Here is a 17,198-nt window from a genome sequence, read left to right as displayed (position 1 = left end):
GCGTGATATCATTAAGAACAATACGTAGAATTGCTTTACTTTTTTAACAAATTCTATTGTTTGATTTTTATATTAATTTAAAATTTGGATTTTTTTTACTTTTAATACTTATTACAACCTAATTGTTTTAGGCTGAAATTTAATGGGCCAGACTCAAATCCAACCTAATTGTTTTAGGTATATGGGTAGAATTCAAGAAGCGTTGCAAGATTTTCAATTCTAGCGCAGTAATGGCACTTCAATTCTGACTACTTCAATTACTAATTTCTGCTGAAAGATTTTCAATTCTGGCGCAGTTTTCTGAATATGGGATTATTAATTTCTGCTAAAAGATTCCACGCATATGATACGTGTGATAAATTATGTTCGAAAAGTTATAAATAATTTTTAAATTAATGAATGTTTAACGAATATCCTCTACAATGGACTGTCACGAGAAGATATTTATTAGATGATTATCAATTCTAGAAGATTAATAAGTAGGTATTACAATATTGCAAATTTATAAAGAGATTATTGTAATTATACGTTATTATTTTAGATGTATGTACCGACCATATGAAATTACACTTTTCGATATACAACTTTTCACTTGTGTATTTATGTATATATCATTCACAGATGCAGCATATCAGTGTGCAACGTAGCCCTTACATAAATTTCATAGATAGTTGGGACTGTGAAATCTTATTAATGTTTAGATAACGTAGCTTTTATGACTTTTTTTGAGGTTGGACCCAATATCGTGCCATCTCAACTTCACCACGTTTGGGTATTTCTCACCTTATATAAATACTAGTGTAAAACACGAGCTATCCAACTCTACATAAAAAAATAAATAAATAAATAAAGAAACAGTTAAATGTATTGTTTATTTATATAATTGATCTTACCTATAAAAAATAAAAGATTGAATAAAAACTTCTGTTAATGAATTGGGAGGAGGGGGGAGGGGGTTTGGAGGAAGAAAGATGGACTATAAAAGAAAATTAATTTAAATAATTTCAAAAATTCAATATAATTTCATCAATTTGAACCAAAAGGGATAAACTGTAAAATGATTATCATGAATGAAAAAAATAAAATAAGTACAAATAAAAATAAAATGACTGAGTTCAATTAAATCATAATTAAATATAACAACATTATCGTCAACCATGAAAGAATTAAAAACTTTATCACACTAAAAAATCTTAAAAGATGAAAGTTTCATGTGCAAACAAACATGGCTAGAAAAAAACATAAATCAACTACTAAAATAATAAATATTTATCATGTATTTTTCTAAAAGTTTAAATGCATTAATAAAAAAGGGTTAGCAAAGAAAACACACGAAAAAATAAACAAATATAATACAAAAAGACAAAGTATGAAAAAATCTAAAATACAAAATATATTGAAATGTATGAATAATCAATAACTGCTAAATTTTAACCAAAAAAAAACAAAAAAGTCATAGTGATGTGTTATAAGCTTATAACAACTTGCAAGGTTGTTCATTAAAATTAAATTCTCGTATTTATTAATTTTTAAAATAGCAAAAAACTTTTACAATTTTCTTGAACTTAACACTTTTGTTTATTTATTTATTTATAAATTGTAAGTATTAAACAGTGATATTTGGGAACATGCAAATCCATGAAACCCAAGAAACCAAAGTAATAGTAGCAACTGGCTGGCTGGGTAGGTACTTATTTGATGCAACTGGCTGGCTGGGTAGGTACTTATTTGATGCAACTGACAGAAGTAACATTAAATAATCAAATGTGTATGGGATCCACAAAGAGAGCAACAAGCTGAGGAGCCATATACTTTTCAGGATTTGTAATCCCATCTTCGCAATTTTCATAAGTCATTTCTGCTGCACGAGCATAGTTCAGAAGCTGCTCAGCCACAATATCCCTGCCTAGTACGGAAGTTTGAGTTATCCATTCTGTATTCAAATCTTTCCACGCATCTTCAACTTGTTCCACAAACTTATCCAGAGCCTCTTCTTTTGATACGCCATATTGTTTCATATAGCAACGGACTGCTACTGGCAAATTTCCTCCCTTGCTTTCACGCTTGTGTACAAAGATGTTAAATTAGAAAGTGCATATCTACAAAATGTTAGTATACAAATTCGATGATCAGTACTTCTTCAGTTCTTACTTCATAACTTCCCAAGTCGTTCAAATATCGGCCAATCTTAGCAGCAGCTGCAACAATCTTAGGTTCACTCATTAGCCAATCGATGGTCTCTTTCGGGGCAGATTTCGCAGCCAGAATGTTGGAAGTGAGAAGCACATAGACGCAACTTGTGACCATCATGTTAGCAACGTACTCTTCAAATGTAGGCATCGGTACTTGTCCCATAGCCCACTTCAGCATCTTGTCGTAAGCCTTACAAAGTTGTTTCACCTTCACATTGTAAAGGAAAATTATTACATCAAAGAAGTTAATGGATATTGATGAGAAACTTCGGACCAGATATAAGTTCAAATGTAAAATTAAAAATAAAAATCAGGATAAAACAATATAACGAGGAGTGGTACTGAGAGTAGATCAGAGTTTGGGTCTTACTGATTCTTTGGCATAACAAACTGCATATGATTTTCCTTGCTTGGATGCTTCGATTTCGTAGTCCTCATATATACTCAGAATAAACTTGTAGACAATTTTCATGTAATCTGGTAGTTGATAGATTTCATTGACATCCCACCTAAGATTAAGAGTAAGGTTAATTAAGACAAATGTTTTAGCCATGAAAAAATGACAGCCAATAAGTTGGCCCACATTTGTCATAAAAATAAATAGAAAAAAACGTCTCCACTTAGTTTTCCAATTATACCCCAAAAGTTGCAAATTATATTTTTAATATTATTTTAATAAATAACTCGTGATAAATTACTATTTTTTAAAGTGCAAATTTTTTAATTTGAGAACTTGTGAAGATTAAAATGTATAATCTTATCAAAATTATACATATACCTTTCTAAGATTTCAGTAAAAAGGTGAGCATTTTCAAGTGTGGCATAACTATCGTATGTATCGTTTGCTGTTGTAATCATTTGTGTGCTTTTAGCAATAGCCACTCGAGCATAAGAATCTTGAGGTTTAAAATGGAGTGCTATGCCCCAAAAATAGGCCTCCACCAATCTGTCTCTTGCGTATGGAAGTTTCGATTTCAAGTCAAATTCGTTCCACCACCTGCAAATGAGAGAGAGAGAGAGATTGTAGTTTTAGTTTAATCTCAATAATATTCAAAACAGGAGTTATGAGTCACCTGGTGAGGTCATGGAGCTCTTTCTTGTACACATTCTGCAAATAATTGAAATCCAGTTTGGCTAGTTTTAGAAGCAGTTGATTCTTTGAGTCATCTCTTTCGTAGAAGGAAATGAAGTGGCGGGTTTCGATTCTCGGAACACCTCTGTGGAGTGAGTGCTGCAGAGCTCTCTTCACCTGGTCTTGAAGTGGACACTCTAATTGTTGCAACATACGCTTCAGATGATGGGTTGTAAAGGCCACAGCCTCTTCCAAGATTGCTTCCCCATGAATCCTCAGCTGGGCGGCTTCGTACAAGCTTAGCAGACCCTTACCATCATTTTTTAGGGTTTCTTTGAATTTATTGTCTTCACTCTTAAATTTGTCAAAAACACCTATTTCAATTACATATGTTTGTAAAATGTTTAAATTGACCCATAGTGTTACATATGATAATAATTAATCGTGGAGAAAAAGTATGATAAGATAAATAAAAAACATACTGCATGAGACAAAATGACGATGTTGCCTGAGTAGACGAAATTGAAGTGCAGTAGTGAATAAGTCATAGTGATTTTCATCCTTAGGGTGAAATTGGAAGATTTCTTGAAGTTGATCTTCAATCTCTTGCTCAAAGTGATATGCCACTCCCAAACGCTCAAGCGTGTCGATCAATATTAGTCTATCAGCAGTTCTACTTCCTTTAGCAGTCAGCATGCTCCTTGCTTCTTCCTTTGGTGCTTCAATGTCTTGGGCATACTTTTCTTGTACCTATATATATATATATTTGTATGTTTTTAATCAAAATTATCTAATGTCAACACGTGGTATGTGTTAAAACATTGAATTGAACAAAAAAGATGTCATGGAAAAGTTATATACGCATAAACCTTATTCATGTCCGCAGAGAGTGAAGTGAAGGTATCTGCCCACATGGTTGGGGCGGAACTCCCAATGGTCGGGCGGACATCCATTCTAATTGTAGACTGCTGACAATAAGAGCTCTCTCTATGTAATCTTATCTCTTTTGTTGATGATAATTTTGTGAATATATGAATAAACACTTCACTTATTTATAACGTTACCCTGTTTGTTTATCACGTTTTTATTTCTCGTTTTAGCATAAAAAATCAGGCAATTCTAGTGAGACAAATAATGACTAACACCACTGTTAGAAAATAATAATCGATAATTCAAATATTATCTCACAAATACGTCTTGCATATAATTAAATGATTATGTGCACATAAATGTTAATCATATAAGTATGCAATTGTGGGTCGAATTAACCTTAAGTAGGTGAAGCATGTCAATCCACGCATATGGATCAGACTCGTCTACAAGCCCTTTCCTTTTATAAATCACGAACACATCGTCTTTCTCGTTGATTCGAGATCACCCCCACGAATATATTTTCAAGATCTACTACACGTCGAATGTTGCTATAAATCTTGTGTACACCACGAACATGCTTTCCTCACCTTGGTGGATTATTATTAGAATAATTCACTCATTTACACACCTCAAAACGCTCATGGTAGCTAATATCACATCAATTTTGGAAATAGACGATAAGGCATAAACCCTAAAATACTATTAGATATGAATATCAATATGAGTAAATTTAATGCTTCAAATTTGGAAATTTATCCGTTAAGTTATAATTATTTAATTAATAAACTTTTAATAAATTAATCGACTAGAATTATTTGACATCAATTTTTTTTTAAATCTTTACATAGTTTGTTGACATATTTTTTTTCATTTTGCTACTTTGACAAAATTGCTCGGCTTTTAACGATAACTTCAAATTAAATTTTTGATAAATTAATTTGACTACTGTACGTGATAGCTTAAAACATAAAAAATACATAAGAAGTATAAATTAGTTAATCGCGAACACAAACACAAAGGCAACCAGATATAAAAATATTATGCCAAAGTTAAAATATAATACTAATGATTAAATCTTCATTTATGTGTCGAAAGTATCCCAATCGTGTAATTTATTAAAGGAGTGTTTGCGAGAGTTTTAAAAATGTATTTTTCAGCTATTGGTTTCTAAAAAGCATTTTTAGAGTAGGATAAAATGCATAAGATCCCCTTGTATTTTAAAAAGTCTGCTAAAAATTCTTTTCTATTTTAAAAATAAGCTAAAATACCCCCTGTGTTTTATAAAACTCAACAACAAACGCCAATTCCGTTAGTAATTAACGGAAGGTGAATTACACGCACTCTTTGTGCATGTAAGTGTATTTTTTTTTAACTGTTTTGACCTTTTTGTTAGGTATTTTTTTACTAAAATGCCCTTTTTTATTTTTGTATTTTTTTATAATTAAAATTAAAATATTAAGTTATATTTAATTTATTTAATATTAAATATTAAATGAAATTATATTTGAATTCAAATAATTTTATAATTATGAATTGTTAAATCTAAAATTATTTTTAATTAAAATATATATTTAACTACAATAATTATTATTATAATTATTCTTAATTAGGTAAAATATTTAATTATTATAATTATTTAAAATATTCATAATTAATTAAAATATGTTTCAATTAATATAATTAAAATTAATTAAAAAAATTAAAAGAAAAAGAAAAAACTTGTCTCTAAGTTTTCGGTGCCGTCCAGACGAGTTTTCGGCCTGCAATGGTACCATTTGAATCTTCTCTTCAATAGGAATATTTTTATACATTCAATTTGAGTTTTCGTCAACCAGAGAAACTAAGCTTAAGCCACGACCGCCGAACATATTTGCCGTCGATTCGTCGCCGTCCGATCAAATGTCGATCGCGGACCACCACCATCAGACTTGTGTATTCAAGACGATCCTAACGAGACCGGCCTCACCTATTTTAGTAAACTATTTATGGAGATCCGACGATTTGAGGAATTCAACGTCGATTCTAACGCGACAGAGATGATGGTGGGCATGGGTAGTTAGTTTTTATTATATATATATAATAATAATTTTTTTTAATTTTAAATTATTTATATATTATATAAGTTAAACAATTTGTTGAATCTAGACCTTTCATTTTTTTAGAATCTAACAGTTGAGATTAGTTGATTAGATTTAACAATCAATGCTTGATAAAAAAAGATTCAAAGATCATTAAAATAAGAAACAATATATATTACGTAAGGGTATAACAGTTATTTTCTAAAAAAATTAACATCGTTAATTAAGTTTAATGGAGAGGGGGCGATTGAGCTACGTTTAATAAACACATGAGGATTTTTAGCCTATTTTTAAAATATAAAGGGGTTTTTAGTCGACTTTTTAAAACAAAAGGATTTTATGCATTTTGTCTTTTAAAGTATTTGGAATGAGAACTTCTGTTTGTGAAACCGCTAAGAAAAGAACTTTTAGGCTAAAAGCTATAAGCACTTTGGGGGTGCTTCTAGTTGTTTTAACTTTTTTGTAAATAAATTCAACTTTATTTTGACTACTTTACCTTTATTATAATAATTTTAATTCAACTTTATTATTTTTAATTTTTAAAATTGTATAATTAAAGTTGATATTAAAATTTTCAAATAATTTGACAATTTAACAACAATCAAATTTACACATGCACTTTCACAAATTTAATATTTTAAACTTTTTATATTTTATTTGGTATATCATCTAATTATATTTTTAATACTTATCACGACCTAATTTTTTGAGGCTGAAATTTAATGGGTCAGACTCAAGTCCCACCTAATTGTTTTAGGTATATGGATAGAATTCAAGTAGCATTACAAGACTTTCAATTCTGGCGCAGTACCGACACTTAAATTCTGATTACTAATTTCTGCTCAAAGATTCCACGCATATGATACATGTGTGATAAATTATGTTTGAAAAATTATAAATATTTTTTAAATTAATAAACGTTTAACAAATACCCTCTACAATGGACTGTCACGAGAGCATATTTATTAGATGATCGTTAATTATAGAAGGTGTTTGTAATTTTTCAATTAATAAGGAAGTATTACAATATTGCAAACTTCAAAAAAGACTATTGTAATTTACCTTATATCTAATTGTACGTTATTATTTTAAATGTATGTACCGGCCATATGAAATTACACTTTTGGGTATACAACTTTTCACTTGTGCATTTATGTATATATCATAGATAGTTGGGACCGTGAAATCTCATTAATCTTTAGATAATGTAGCTTTTATGACTTTTTCTGAGGTCGGACCCAATACTGTACCATCTTATCAATTACCCTCATACGTCTTCATGCATTAATGCATGTGAGGAGGTATATTTTCACTGTTATAAGGGTAGTTTACTCTAAAAAAAATTATTTAACCTGCAATAAGTTAGTAATCAGTCAATCAGTGCGACTCAGATCATTGTTGTATGAACTCAGATCACTGTTGAGACATATCAACACGTATGGTCTGAGTGTGGGACTAAATTGAAACCCCCATTTGGTTCTGAAATTGAAAAAAAATCCACATATGGGACTAAATGTGCGAATTGACCTGAGCGTGGGACTAAAATTGAAAATAGGTCCACTTATGGGACCAAAAATGTAATTTATCTCAAAGGTTGTTCATTAAAGACGTTAAAGCAAAATTTATTAATAAAAGCTAAAATGTTGTTCATTAAATATTTATTAATTTTTAAAATAGCAAATTTTTTTTGCAATTTTCTTGAACTTTAACACTTTTGTTTATGTATTTATTTATTTATTTCTAGCATGCACATTTAAAAAAAGTAAAAGTGTTTATAATAATATAATTTGTTTTTCAAAAATTCAAAAAAATATTTTTCTCCAGAATTTGTTTTATCAAAATTCTGCCACAAATAAATAAAATACAGTTAAAAAAGTAATCAATAAAATTAAATTAAGAAATTGAATTAACCTCTATATTAATTCTCAATTGAACACATTTCTACAAAATATTCAATTAAATTAAAATACACAAAAGAAGAAAATAAATTCATACAACCGCATGTGAATGTATTACAAAGCATTTATTGGTCATATATAGATTTCGTCATTCTTTAGATAAAAGCTAAAATGTCGTCATTCTTTTCATCTTATAAAACATCATTAGTACACAAAAAAAAAATCTAAATATTAAACTATATAATAAAAATTTAATGGATAAAACTATAATATATAGAAAAAATAGTGTATAAAAAGATACAAAAGGATACATATTTAAATAGAAATAAAACTCATTTTCAAATTATATATAATCATACAAATAAATATTAAATGAAATGTGTACATATTCAGGCTAAATAAATGTATTCCTTCTTGTAGGAAAATAAAATTCGAACAATAAAATTAAATTATAAATTCATAATTTAAATGATGAAACTATAATATATATATATATATATATATATACATACACGTATAAAATGGTGTAAGATACAGACGGGAAAAACTTTTAAAATAAAATATAAAGGCAGATTAATTATTATAATCATACAAATAAATAATAAATGGGATATGTACCTGTTAATATTAAAAAAACATGTTAAAGAATTAAATAAATTTATTCCTTTTTGTAGAAAAATAAAAAATAATTAAATATGAAGAAGATCAATAAATTAAACTATAAGAAAATATTGATGGATGAAAACTAAAATATATAGAAAAAAATTACTGTACAAAGATACAAAAGAGTAAATATTCCTTACACCCATCACTTATACCCATCACTGCAGTTGATGTCAAACAGACAGTGTTTGACATTGTTGAAGATAAAGCACCTAGACTTGATGGGTTATCATCGGGTTTTTATAAAGCTGCCTATCCAATAGTGGGTCCAGAGGTTACGAAGGGAATTTTGGAGTTCTTTACCACCGGAAAACTATTGAAGCAAATCAACACCACACTTCTTGCACTTATCCCTAAGGTACATGCCTTATGCTGGTCACAGGTTTTCGCCCTATTTCGTGTTGTAATGTATTATATAAGATTATTGCCAAACTTATTGTGCCAAAGTTGAGTATGGTGTTAGATAAGTTGATAAGTCCTTGTCAGGCTGCCTTTATTCCTGTTCATAGTATTGGATACAATATACTGTTAGCACAGGAACTATTTACAGGCTACAATCAGGAGCGCCTACCTCCTAGATGTGCATTGAAAGTGGATATCCACAAAGCTTATGCGGTAGAATGAGATTTTCTACTTGCAGTGTTACAACTGTTTGGATTCCTGACTACGTTCATTAAGTGGATAGATGAGTGTGTCACGGCATCCTCGTTTTCCATTGGGCTGAATGAAAAACCTCATGGTTTCTTTACGGGATCGAGAGGGTTACGATAGGGGGACCCTTTATCGCCATATCTGTTCATTCTAGTAATGGAGGTTCTGCATTTGATTCTGCTGCAGATGATTGATCAGGACATGTATTTTTCTTTTTATTGGAATGTGAGCCTTCTCGATTATTTCAGCTTGAATTCGCAGATGATCATTGCTGGTCTGCAAAGCTGATATAGACTCTATAGGGGTCTTTAAGCAGGGGTTGGACCTATTCGCCTCTTGGTCAGACCTCCGGCTTAATGTGCATAAGAGCCATCTTATCATCTCTCGATCTACACAAGGGATACGGGAGCAGCTGTTACTGATACTCGACTTCCAGGAATATTATTTTAATTATTATTTTATTATATGTATAATGAGATCAAAAAATTTAATCAATAATTATGATATCAAAAAATTTGGGCTCTCCATTCACACCAAATCTAAATATATATAAGACTGTGTCCATTAGATATATCGGGGGGTTTGATTTAAAATCACATGGCCTGATTCTACGATACACCGACTTGAATGATTAATCTTATATTTCGAGTACGATATCTTGACATCCGTATAACCAATAAGTCTAAAACTTTATCAAGTGTATTTTTCTGTGAGTATGATCTTATCTGACGGTCTGATCTGAATTTTGGTAGTTCGATTAACCCATGTTGTTCAACAATGTAAGATGATAGTTACATCAATGTAATTCTAATAAACATTTATAAATATATAAATTTACTGCAAATTGTGAACATATATTAATCTCAACTATAAAATATTTTTATGTATTTCAATTGCATTAATTCAGATAATTGATGCTTTTCTATAACTTTAAACTGTTCAGAATGATTTTTTTTATTTGTACATTTTACTAATTATATTACTACTAAACAAATCAATAGTTTATATTTATAACAATAAATTAGAGTTTCATACTATATTTTGATATATTTATAATATAGTATACATTATACAATCTATTTTATTACTTATAAATTCATGTAAAAAATTGGTGATTCCCATTATTTAATCTAATAACATAACAATAATAATAATAATAATTTAGTATGCATTATCCAATCTATTTTATTACTTATAAATTTATGTAAAAATTGATGATTCCCATAATTTATAATGATAATAATAACAATAATAATAATAATAATAACAATAACAATAATAATAATAAGAATATTAAACAAAAAACCAAAAAACAAAAAAAAAATTAATAAATCAGATTGAGCTCGAGCTCAACATATAGGAGTCGAGATCGAGCTCTGATCGAGCTTGAAATTACAGAATCGAGCTTGACTCGTTGCTAGCCTTATGTGTGCCTTGGTGGCGTGAGTTAGCCTTAGTGGTTGTCGTCCTTCGGTGGGTTTGAGCAACTTGTGGTTGGGCCACCGGCCTTTGTAGCTGTGAGCTTCCCTATGCAACTTTTGAAAGACAGTTTTAGTCCATATGCACTCATAGGGGTATAATTGTCCGAAAATATACCAGAGGACTAAAAGTAAGCAATTTCGTAAGTTATTGGACCTAAACAAAAATGAACATAGTTATCATACTAAAATAAAAATTAGGCATACTTAGCGGACTAAAATAATACTTTTCGATATACATACATATGTATTAATTAGCAGTATTAAACAGTGATATTTGGGAACATGCAAATCCATTATTATTCAAATCCATGAAACAGAAGAAAACAAAGTAGTTGTAGTACCAGCTGGCTGGTGGCTGGGTAGGTACTTATTTGATGCAATTGACAGAGGTTGCAATAAGCAACATAACATTATTAGATGAGTATGGGATCCACAAAGAGAGCCGTATACTTTTCAGGATTTGTAATCCCATCTTCGCAATTCTCATAAGTTATTTCTGCTGCACGAGCATAGGTCAGAAGCTGCTCAGCCACAATATCCCTGCCTAGTATGGAAGTTTGAGTTATCCATTCTGTATTCAAATCTTTCCACGCATCTTCAACTTGTTCCACAAACTTATCCAGAGCCTCTTCTTTTGATACGCCATATTGTTTCATATAGCAACGGACTGCTACTGGCAAATTTCCTCCCTTGCTTTCACGCTTGTGTACCAAGATGTTAAATTACAAAGTGCATATATACAAACTGTTAATATAGAAATTGGATGATCAGTAGTTCTTCAGTTCTTACTTCATAACTTCCCAAGTCGTTCAAATATCGGCCAATCTTAGCAGCAGCTGCAACAATCTTAGGTTCACCCATTAGCCAGTCGATGGTCTCTTTCGGGGCAGATTTCGCGGCCGAAATGGTGGGAGAGAGAAGCACATAGACGCAACTTGTGACCATCATGTTAGCAACGTACTCTTCAAATGTAGGTATCTGTACTTGTCCCATAGCCCACTTCAGCACCTTGTCGTAAGCCTTACAAAGTTGTTTCATCTTCACATTGTAAAGGAAATTTAATTACATCAAAGAAGTTAGTGGATATTAATGAGAAACAACGGACCAGATATAAGTTCAAATGTAAAATTATCAATAAAAACAAGGATAAGACAATATAACGAGTGAGAGGTACTGAGAGTAGATCAGAGTTTGGGTCTTACTGTTTCTTTGGCATAACAAACTGCATATGATTTTGCTTGCTTGGATGCTTCAACTTCGTAGTCGTCATATATACTTAGAAGAAACTTGTAGACAATTTTCATGTAATTTGGTAGTCGATTTATTTCATTGACATCCCACCTAAGATTCAGAATAAGGTTAATCAAGATAAATGTTTTAGTCATCTTTGCAAAAATTACAGCCAATAACTATTTGCTATAACTAATTTATTATTAATCATGACAGTTATTAAATACTATATTTTTTATAGTGACAAACATATTCATATAGATAGGAGTAATTATATTAAAACCTCCCAAAATATATTAAAATTTAGGTTAAATTTAATTTACTCCCTTGTGCTATTTAAAAAGTGCAAAAAATAAGAAGATACAAAAAAATATCCCCATAACTTTAAAAAGAAAAAATGGCAACAAAAACCCCTCAATTAACGTAGAGGGTTTTATGCGTTGAGGTAATTTCTGAATTGAAAATTATAAATATTTAATAATCAATCTTCTTAACATATGACTTCTTTAAAATTTAATATTTCTATTATTGAAAGCTGTAATATTATTTAGATAACCAAAAGATTTAAAAATTTGAAAGTATTATTTTTAAATTTTTTGCTTTAAATTAAAGATTAGTATAATATAGATAAAAATGTAATTAAGTTACTAAAAGAAAGTGTACCTTAATTTTATTTAATTATGAGATAATAAAATACAAAATATTTAAGATGCGATAATCGGCCATTTTATTAAAATAATATAAAAAAATATTGCAATTATACCCCAAAATGGGGTATAGTTGCAAATTAAGCTTCCCATTTTTTTTTTTTTTTCCTTTAATGCCCTAGTAGCACTAACAACTTGGGCACATATTTTTGTGCCATGTCGTCAGTGCTACTAACGACTTGACACTCCTATTTTTTCTAATATATCTTGTTAATTATTGGTTATTGTAACTTTTTTTTGTTAATAATTGTGGTACATTAATTATCTAGTAAACATACTTTATCTAAATATGTTTTTCCTTCTTTTTAAAATTTACATATTTATACTATTTTTTTAGTTTACTTGGCTAACCAAATGGAAAACATCCAAATAAGCTGTGATAATAAATTAAACAAAATCAAAGGATAAATCAAACTCTGGACCACGTTAGGGCCATATCTCAAAATGTTTATTAAATTGTCACACATCAAAGAGTAGTAGCACAAGATATGGCTCCTTAAAGTCCTTTGCCACAATAGAATGATTTGATTATGATGATTAAGAAAACAATGGACCAACAGAACCAGTGACCAAAATAGAAGAAGACCTCGACGACAACGGTAACGATGAACTTGTGAGACTAACAAACATTATTAAAATCTGTAATTAATTTTAATTTTATAATATTTTAGTTCTTATATATATATGTTTATTTATATATAATTTTTAATTTTATTAGTTGGTAAAAATCAATGAAACAATTAACATACTTTTATTAATATTTTTTATTATTATAAAAATATTACATAAAAGTTTCATAATATAATATAGTTAAAAATCATAATTAATTAGTAAGTAATACATAAATATAATTATAAATATGTGTAAAGTAGTATGGTGGACCAATTAAAATTTTGGGATATTTCAATTAGTCCATGAGACTGCTCTACACACTTCTCCTCGTCCAAGTCAATAGCAAACTATCATAATTGCTAATAAGATGGACTGACCCCAAGCATGCACGGGCAAGAAATTAAATTCATAACCAATTACAACAAACCATGCTCTATTGCATCAAAATAATATGCAACGGCAAGACCATAGACATCGATTCAAAATAATGAAGCCAATACTTCAATACTTTTTTTGTTATTTGTATAATTTTTAATTTTTTTAGTTGTTAAAAATTATGTAAAAATTAATATATTTTTTATTATAAAAATATAAAATATTATAAAATTAAAAATAATAACTAATAATTAATTTTATATATTATTATTAAATATAACATAAATATAAATTAATAAATTAAAAAAAATATAGGGTCCCAAGTCGTTAGTAGCACTAATGACTAGGGCCCATAAAGATATGTACCTAAGTCGTTAATACTAACGATTTGGTGCATGTTTTTCATTAAAAAAATAAAAGTTACGTATGTAAACACCTGTTTATTCAGTTACGTATTATTTATCGAAAACACTTGTTTATTCAATACGTTTAATAAATACATATTGCATATTATTTTGATACATATTGCAACTTGTGATAAATTATTTTAATAAATAACTTGTGATAAATTACTATTTATTAAAATACAAATTTTTTAATTTGAGAACTTGTAAAGACTAAAAAGTATAATCTTTTCATATTTATATATATACCTTTCTAGGATTTCAGTAAAGAGGTGAGCATCTTCAAGTGTAGCATAACTATCGTATGTATCATTTATTGTTGTAAGCATTTGTACGCTTTTAGCAATATCCACTCGAGCATAAGAATCTTGAGGTTTAAAATGGAGTGCTATGCCCCAAAAATAGGCCTCCACCAATCTGTCTCTTGCGTATGGAAGTTTCGATTTCAAGTCAAATTCGTTCCACCACCTGCAAATGAGAGAGAGAGAGAGAGAGAGTAGTGTTAGTTAAATCTCAATAATATTCAAAAAACAGGAGTTATGAATTACCTGGTGAGGTCATGGAACTCTTTCTTGTACAAATTCTGCAAATAATTGAAATCAAGTCTGGCTAGTTTTAGAAGCAGTTGGTTGTTTGAGTCATCTGTTTCGTAGAAGGAAATGAAGTGGCGGGTTTGGATTCTCGGAACACCTCTATGGAGTGAGTGCTGCAGAGCTCTCTTCACCTGATCTTGAAGTGGACATTCTAATTGTTGCAACATAAGCTTCAGATGATGGGTTGTAAAGGCCACAGCCTCTTCCAAGATTGTTTCCCCATGAATCCTCAGCTGGGCAGCTTCATACAAACTTAGCAGGCCCTTAACATCACTTTTGAGGGTTTCTTTGAATTCATTGTCTTCATTCTTAAATTTATCGAAAACACCTGTTTATTCAGTTACGTATGTAATATGATTGTGACACAAGCAATATATAAAGTTATACCGTATGTGTATAAAACGTCAAATGGGCGCACTCGTCTATGATTCCATTACATGGATGGTGATTGTGCGAAAAAAACATAATAAAATAAATGAAAATGAAACATACTGCTAGAAACGAAATAGCGATGTTGCCTGAGCAGACGAAATTGAAGTGCAGTAGTGAATAAGTCATAGTGATTTTCATTCTTAGAGTGAAATTGGAAGATTTCTTGAAGTTGATCTTCAATCTCTTGCTCAAAGTGATACGCCACTCCCAAACGCTCAAGCGTGTCGATCAATATTAGTGTCTCAGCAGCTGTACTTCCTTTAGCTATCAGCATGCTTCTTGCTTCTTCCGTTAGTTCTTCAATGTCTTGGGCATACTTTTCTTGTAGCTATGATCAACACAATCATCATAAGTCACCCATACATACATATTTTCATCAAAATTAACTAATGTCAATGTATAATCCGAACGTTGAATTAAACAGAAAATATGTCATGAAAAAGTTATATATGTGTACTCATAAACCTGATTCACGTCCACAGAGGATGAAGTGAAGGTATTATCCCACATGGTAGGGGCGGAACTCGAAATGGTCTGGCGGACATCCATTGTAATTGTATGCTGACAACAAGAACTCTCTCTCTCTCTATAATCTTATCTTTTTTTGTTGATAATAATTTTGTGAATTTATCAATTAATACTTCACATATTTGTAGCTATGTAAGAGTAGCTTTGTTAATTAGATAGAGGACGTTTGTTAATTAGATAGAAGGTTCAGATTTTGGAATGAATTCGTCTTCTGCACGCATGTTTCCTTTTCGGCCAATTATTATTTCAGACGTATAACCAAAAATTGTGGACTATTTCAAACACCACCAAATAATTTGGCTGCCATTCAGAAATATCCCATCAGACATATCTATTTGTTTGATTTGTGTCAACCATTAATACAACTATTGTTTAATTGTCGATTGTACTAAGGAAATAATGCAATTTTAATCCACTAATAGAGTGGTGGTGGCAGTTTCAATCATGCCAAATTTGTAATAAAAATTGTATTTTATGAAAATTGATAATTTGTGTCCAAAAAATATCCTAATTTGAGTGGAATTTGTTACATGACCTGCACATTATATTTAAAAACTAGCGTAGGATCCATGCCATGTACGGATATATATATTTTTATATTTTAAATTAAATAATTTTTTTTTATAATATATGGTGCTATTAATGAATCTTTTACACAAAATAAAATTTTTATTTTTAATGGTTAAAATATAGTAGTTTTGAATAGATAGATCAGCTTTTATATATATCTAGTCCTATATAAAAATAAGAAAAAAAATTATTTGTTTAGCCTTTTAAGTTTGCCTGCTATTAATTTTAGTCTTTTAAATTTACCCATTTTAGTTTTAGTTCGATAACTTTCAGAATTGCTTAATTTTAGTCATTTGACCTATTTTTGATCAATTTACCCCTACACAACTTTTTAAGAACAACTTTAGTCCATAATATCTATTCATTTTGCATTTTGTAGCTAATGCTCGCCTAAAATGGTATAAGATTATAGGTTTATTGAAAAATTATGAAAAATTTCTGATTTTTTTTTAAATTATAGAAATTTCCAAAAAAAAATCAGAAATTCCCAAGCTTCATCATCATAATTTTCAAGCATCAATTTCAAAAATGTCCAAGCATCATCATCATAATTTTTAGACATCAACATAATTTAAAATAAAAAATAAACATAATCAGTACATTTCAAAAACTTAACAACGTACTTTAACATAATTTTAAAACAACAGAAAATACAATCTAACAAAATACACAATTAAGCATAATTCACATATATACATTTTAGAAAATTAAAAGATTAAAAAAATAATATAAAAAACAGAAAATAAAAGGGCACCTCCTAAATTTGACGGAGGCGGAGGTGAGAGAGCGAGAGAGAGAGAGAAGGAGTGCTGGTGGTGGGGGCTAAATGAGAGGGAGGA

The 17,198-nt window shown here is 29.7% G+C and overlaps 2 protein-coding genes across 4 annotated transcripts; both read right to left on the bottom strand.

Moving 5' to 3' along the window:
* On the bottom strand, positions 1,679-4,270 carry LOC105163619 (gamma-cadinene synthase). Its single transcript, XM_011082033.2, has 7 exons — positions 4,134-4,270; positions 3,747-4,014; positions 3,266-3,638; positions 2,971-3,189; positions 2,563-2,701; positions 2,152-2,400; positions 1,679-2,063 (listed from the first exon to the last, which is right to left on the bottom strand). Exons 1-7 carry the CDS (start codon positions 4,215-4,217, stop codon positions 1,761-1,763), a joined length of 1,635 nt encoding a protein of 544 aa, XP_011080335.1. The 5' UTR covers positions 4,218-4,270; the 3' UTR covers positions 1,679-1,760.
* Positions 10,829-15,972, bottom strand: LOC105163618 (gamma-cadinene synthase-like). 3 transcript variants are annotated; one of them, XR_002287209.1, is made up of 8 exons: positions 15,727-15,972; positions 15,322-15,589; positions 14,785-15,157; positions 14,486-14,704; positions 12,111-12,249; positions 11,698-11,946; positions 11,250-11,609; positions 10,829-10,962 (listed from the first exon to the last, which is right to left on the bottom strand). XR_002287209.1 is itself a non-coding variant. In XM_011082032.2 (7 exons), the coding sequence occupies exons 1-7, from the start codon at positions 15,808-15,810 to the stop codon at positions 11,322-11,324; spliced, it is 1,620 nt and encodes a 539-aa protein (XP_011080334.1). In that variant the 5' UTR covers positions 15,811-15,972; the 3' UTR covers positions 11,182-11,321. The 3 variants fall into 3 exon arrangements, 1 of the variants encoding a protein (XP_011080334.1); XR_002287210.1 differs by lacking the exon at positions 10,829-10,962 and adding an exon at positions 11,052-11,062; XM_011082032.2 differs by lacking the exon at positions 10,829-10,962 and having other exon boundaries at positions 11,182-11,609.

Source organism: Sesamum indicum, linkage group LG6, assembly GCF_000512975.1.
Source record: "Sesamum indicum cultivar Zhongzhi No. 13 linkage group LG6, S_indicum_v1.0, whole genome shotgun sequence".
NCBI lineage: Eukaryota > Viridiplantae > Streptophyta > Magnoliopsida > Lamiales > Pedaliaceae > Sesamum > Sesamum indicum.
Note: the sequence above shows the minus strand (reverse complement) of the source record. Positions and strands in the feature narration are given on the sequence as shown.

Excerpts from the sequence above, each read along its gene's own strand:
- LOC105163619 (XM_011082033.2), bottom strand. The coding sequence starts at position 4,217 with ATGGATGTCCGCCCGACCATTGGGAGTTCCGCCCCAACCATGTGGGCA. Across the intron at positions 4,015-4,133 it reads TCTCTGCGGACATGAATAAG|GTACAAGAAAAGTATGCCCA; the intron begins GTTTATGCGTAT and ends ATATATATATAG. Across the intron at positions 2,702-2,970 it reads TTTACTGAAATCTTAGAAAG|GTGGGATGTCAATGAAATCT; the intron begins GTATATGTATAA and ends TCTTAATCTTAG.
- LOC105163618 (XM_011082032.2), bottom strand. The coding sequence starts at position 15,810 with ATGGATGTCCGCCAGACCATTTCGAGTTCCGCCCCTACCATGTGGGAT. Across the intron at positions 15,590-15,726 it reads CCTCTGTGGACGTGAATCAG|CTACAAGAAAAGTATGCCCA; the intron begins GTTTATGAGTAC and ends TGTTGATCATAG. Across the intron at positions 15,158-15,321 it reads TCGCTATTTCGTTTCTAGCA|GTGTTTTCGATAAATTTAAG; the intron begins GTATGTTTCATT and ends CTGAATAAACAG.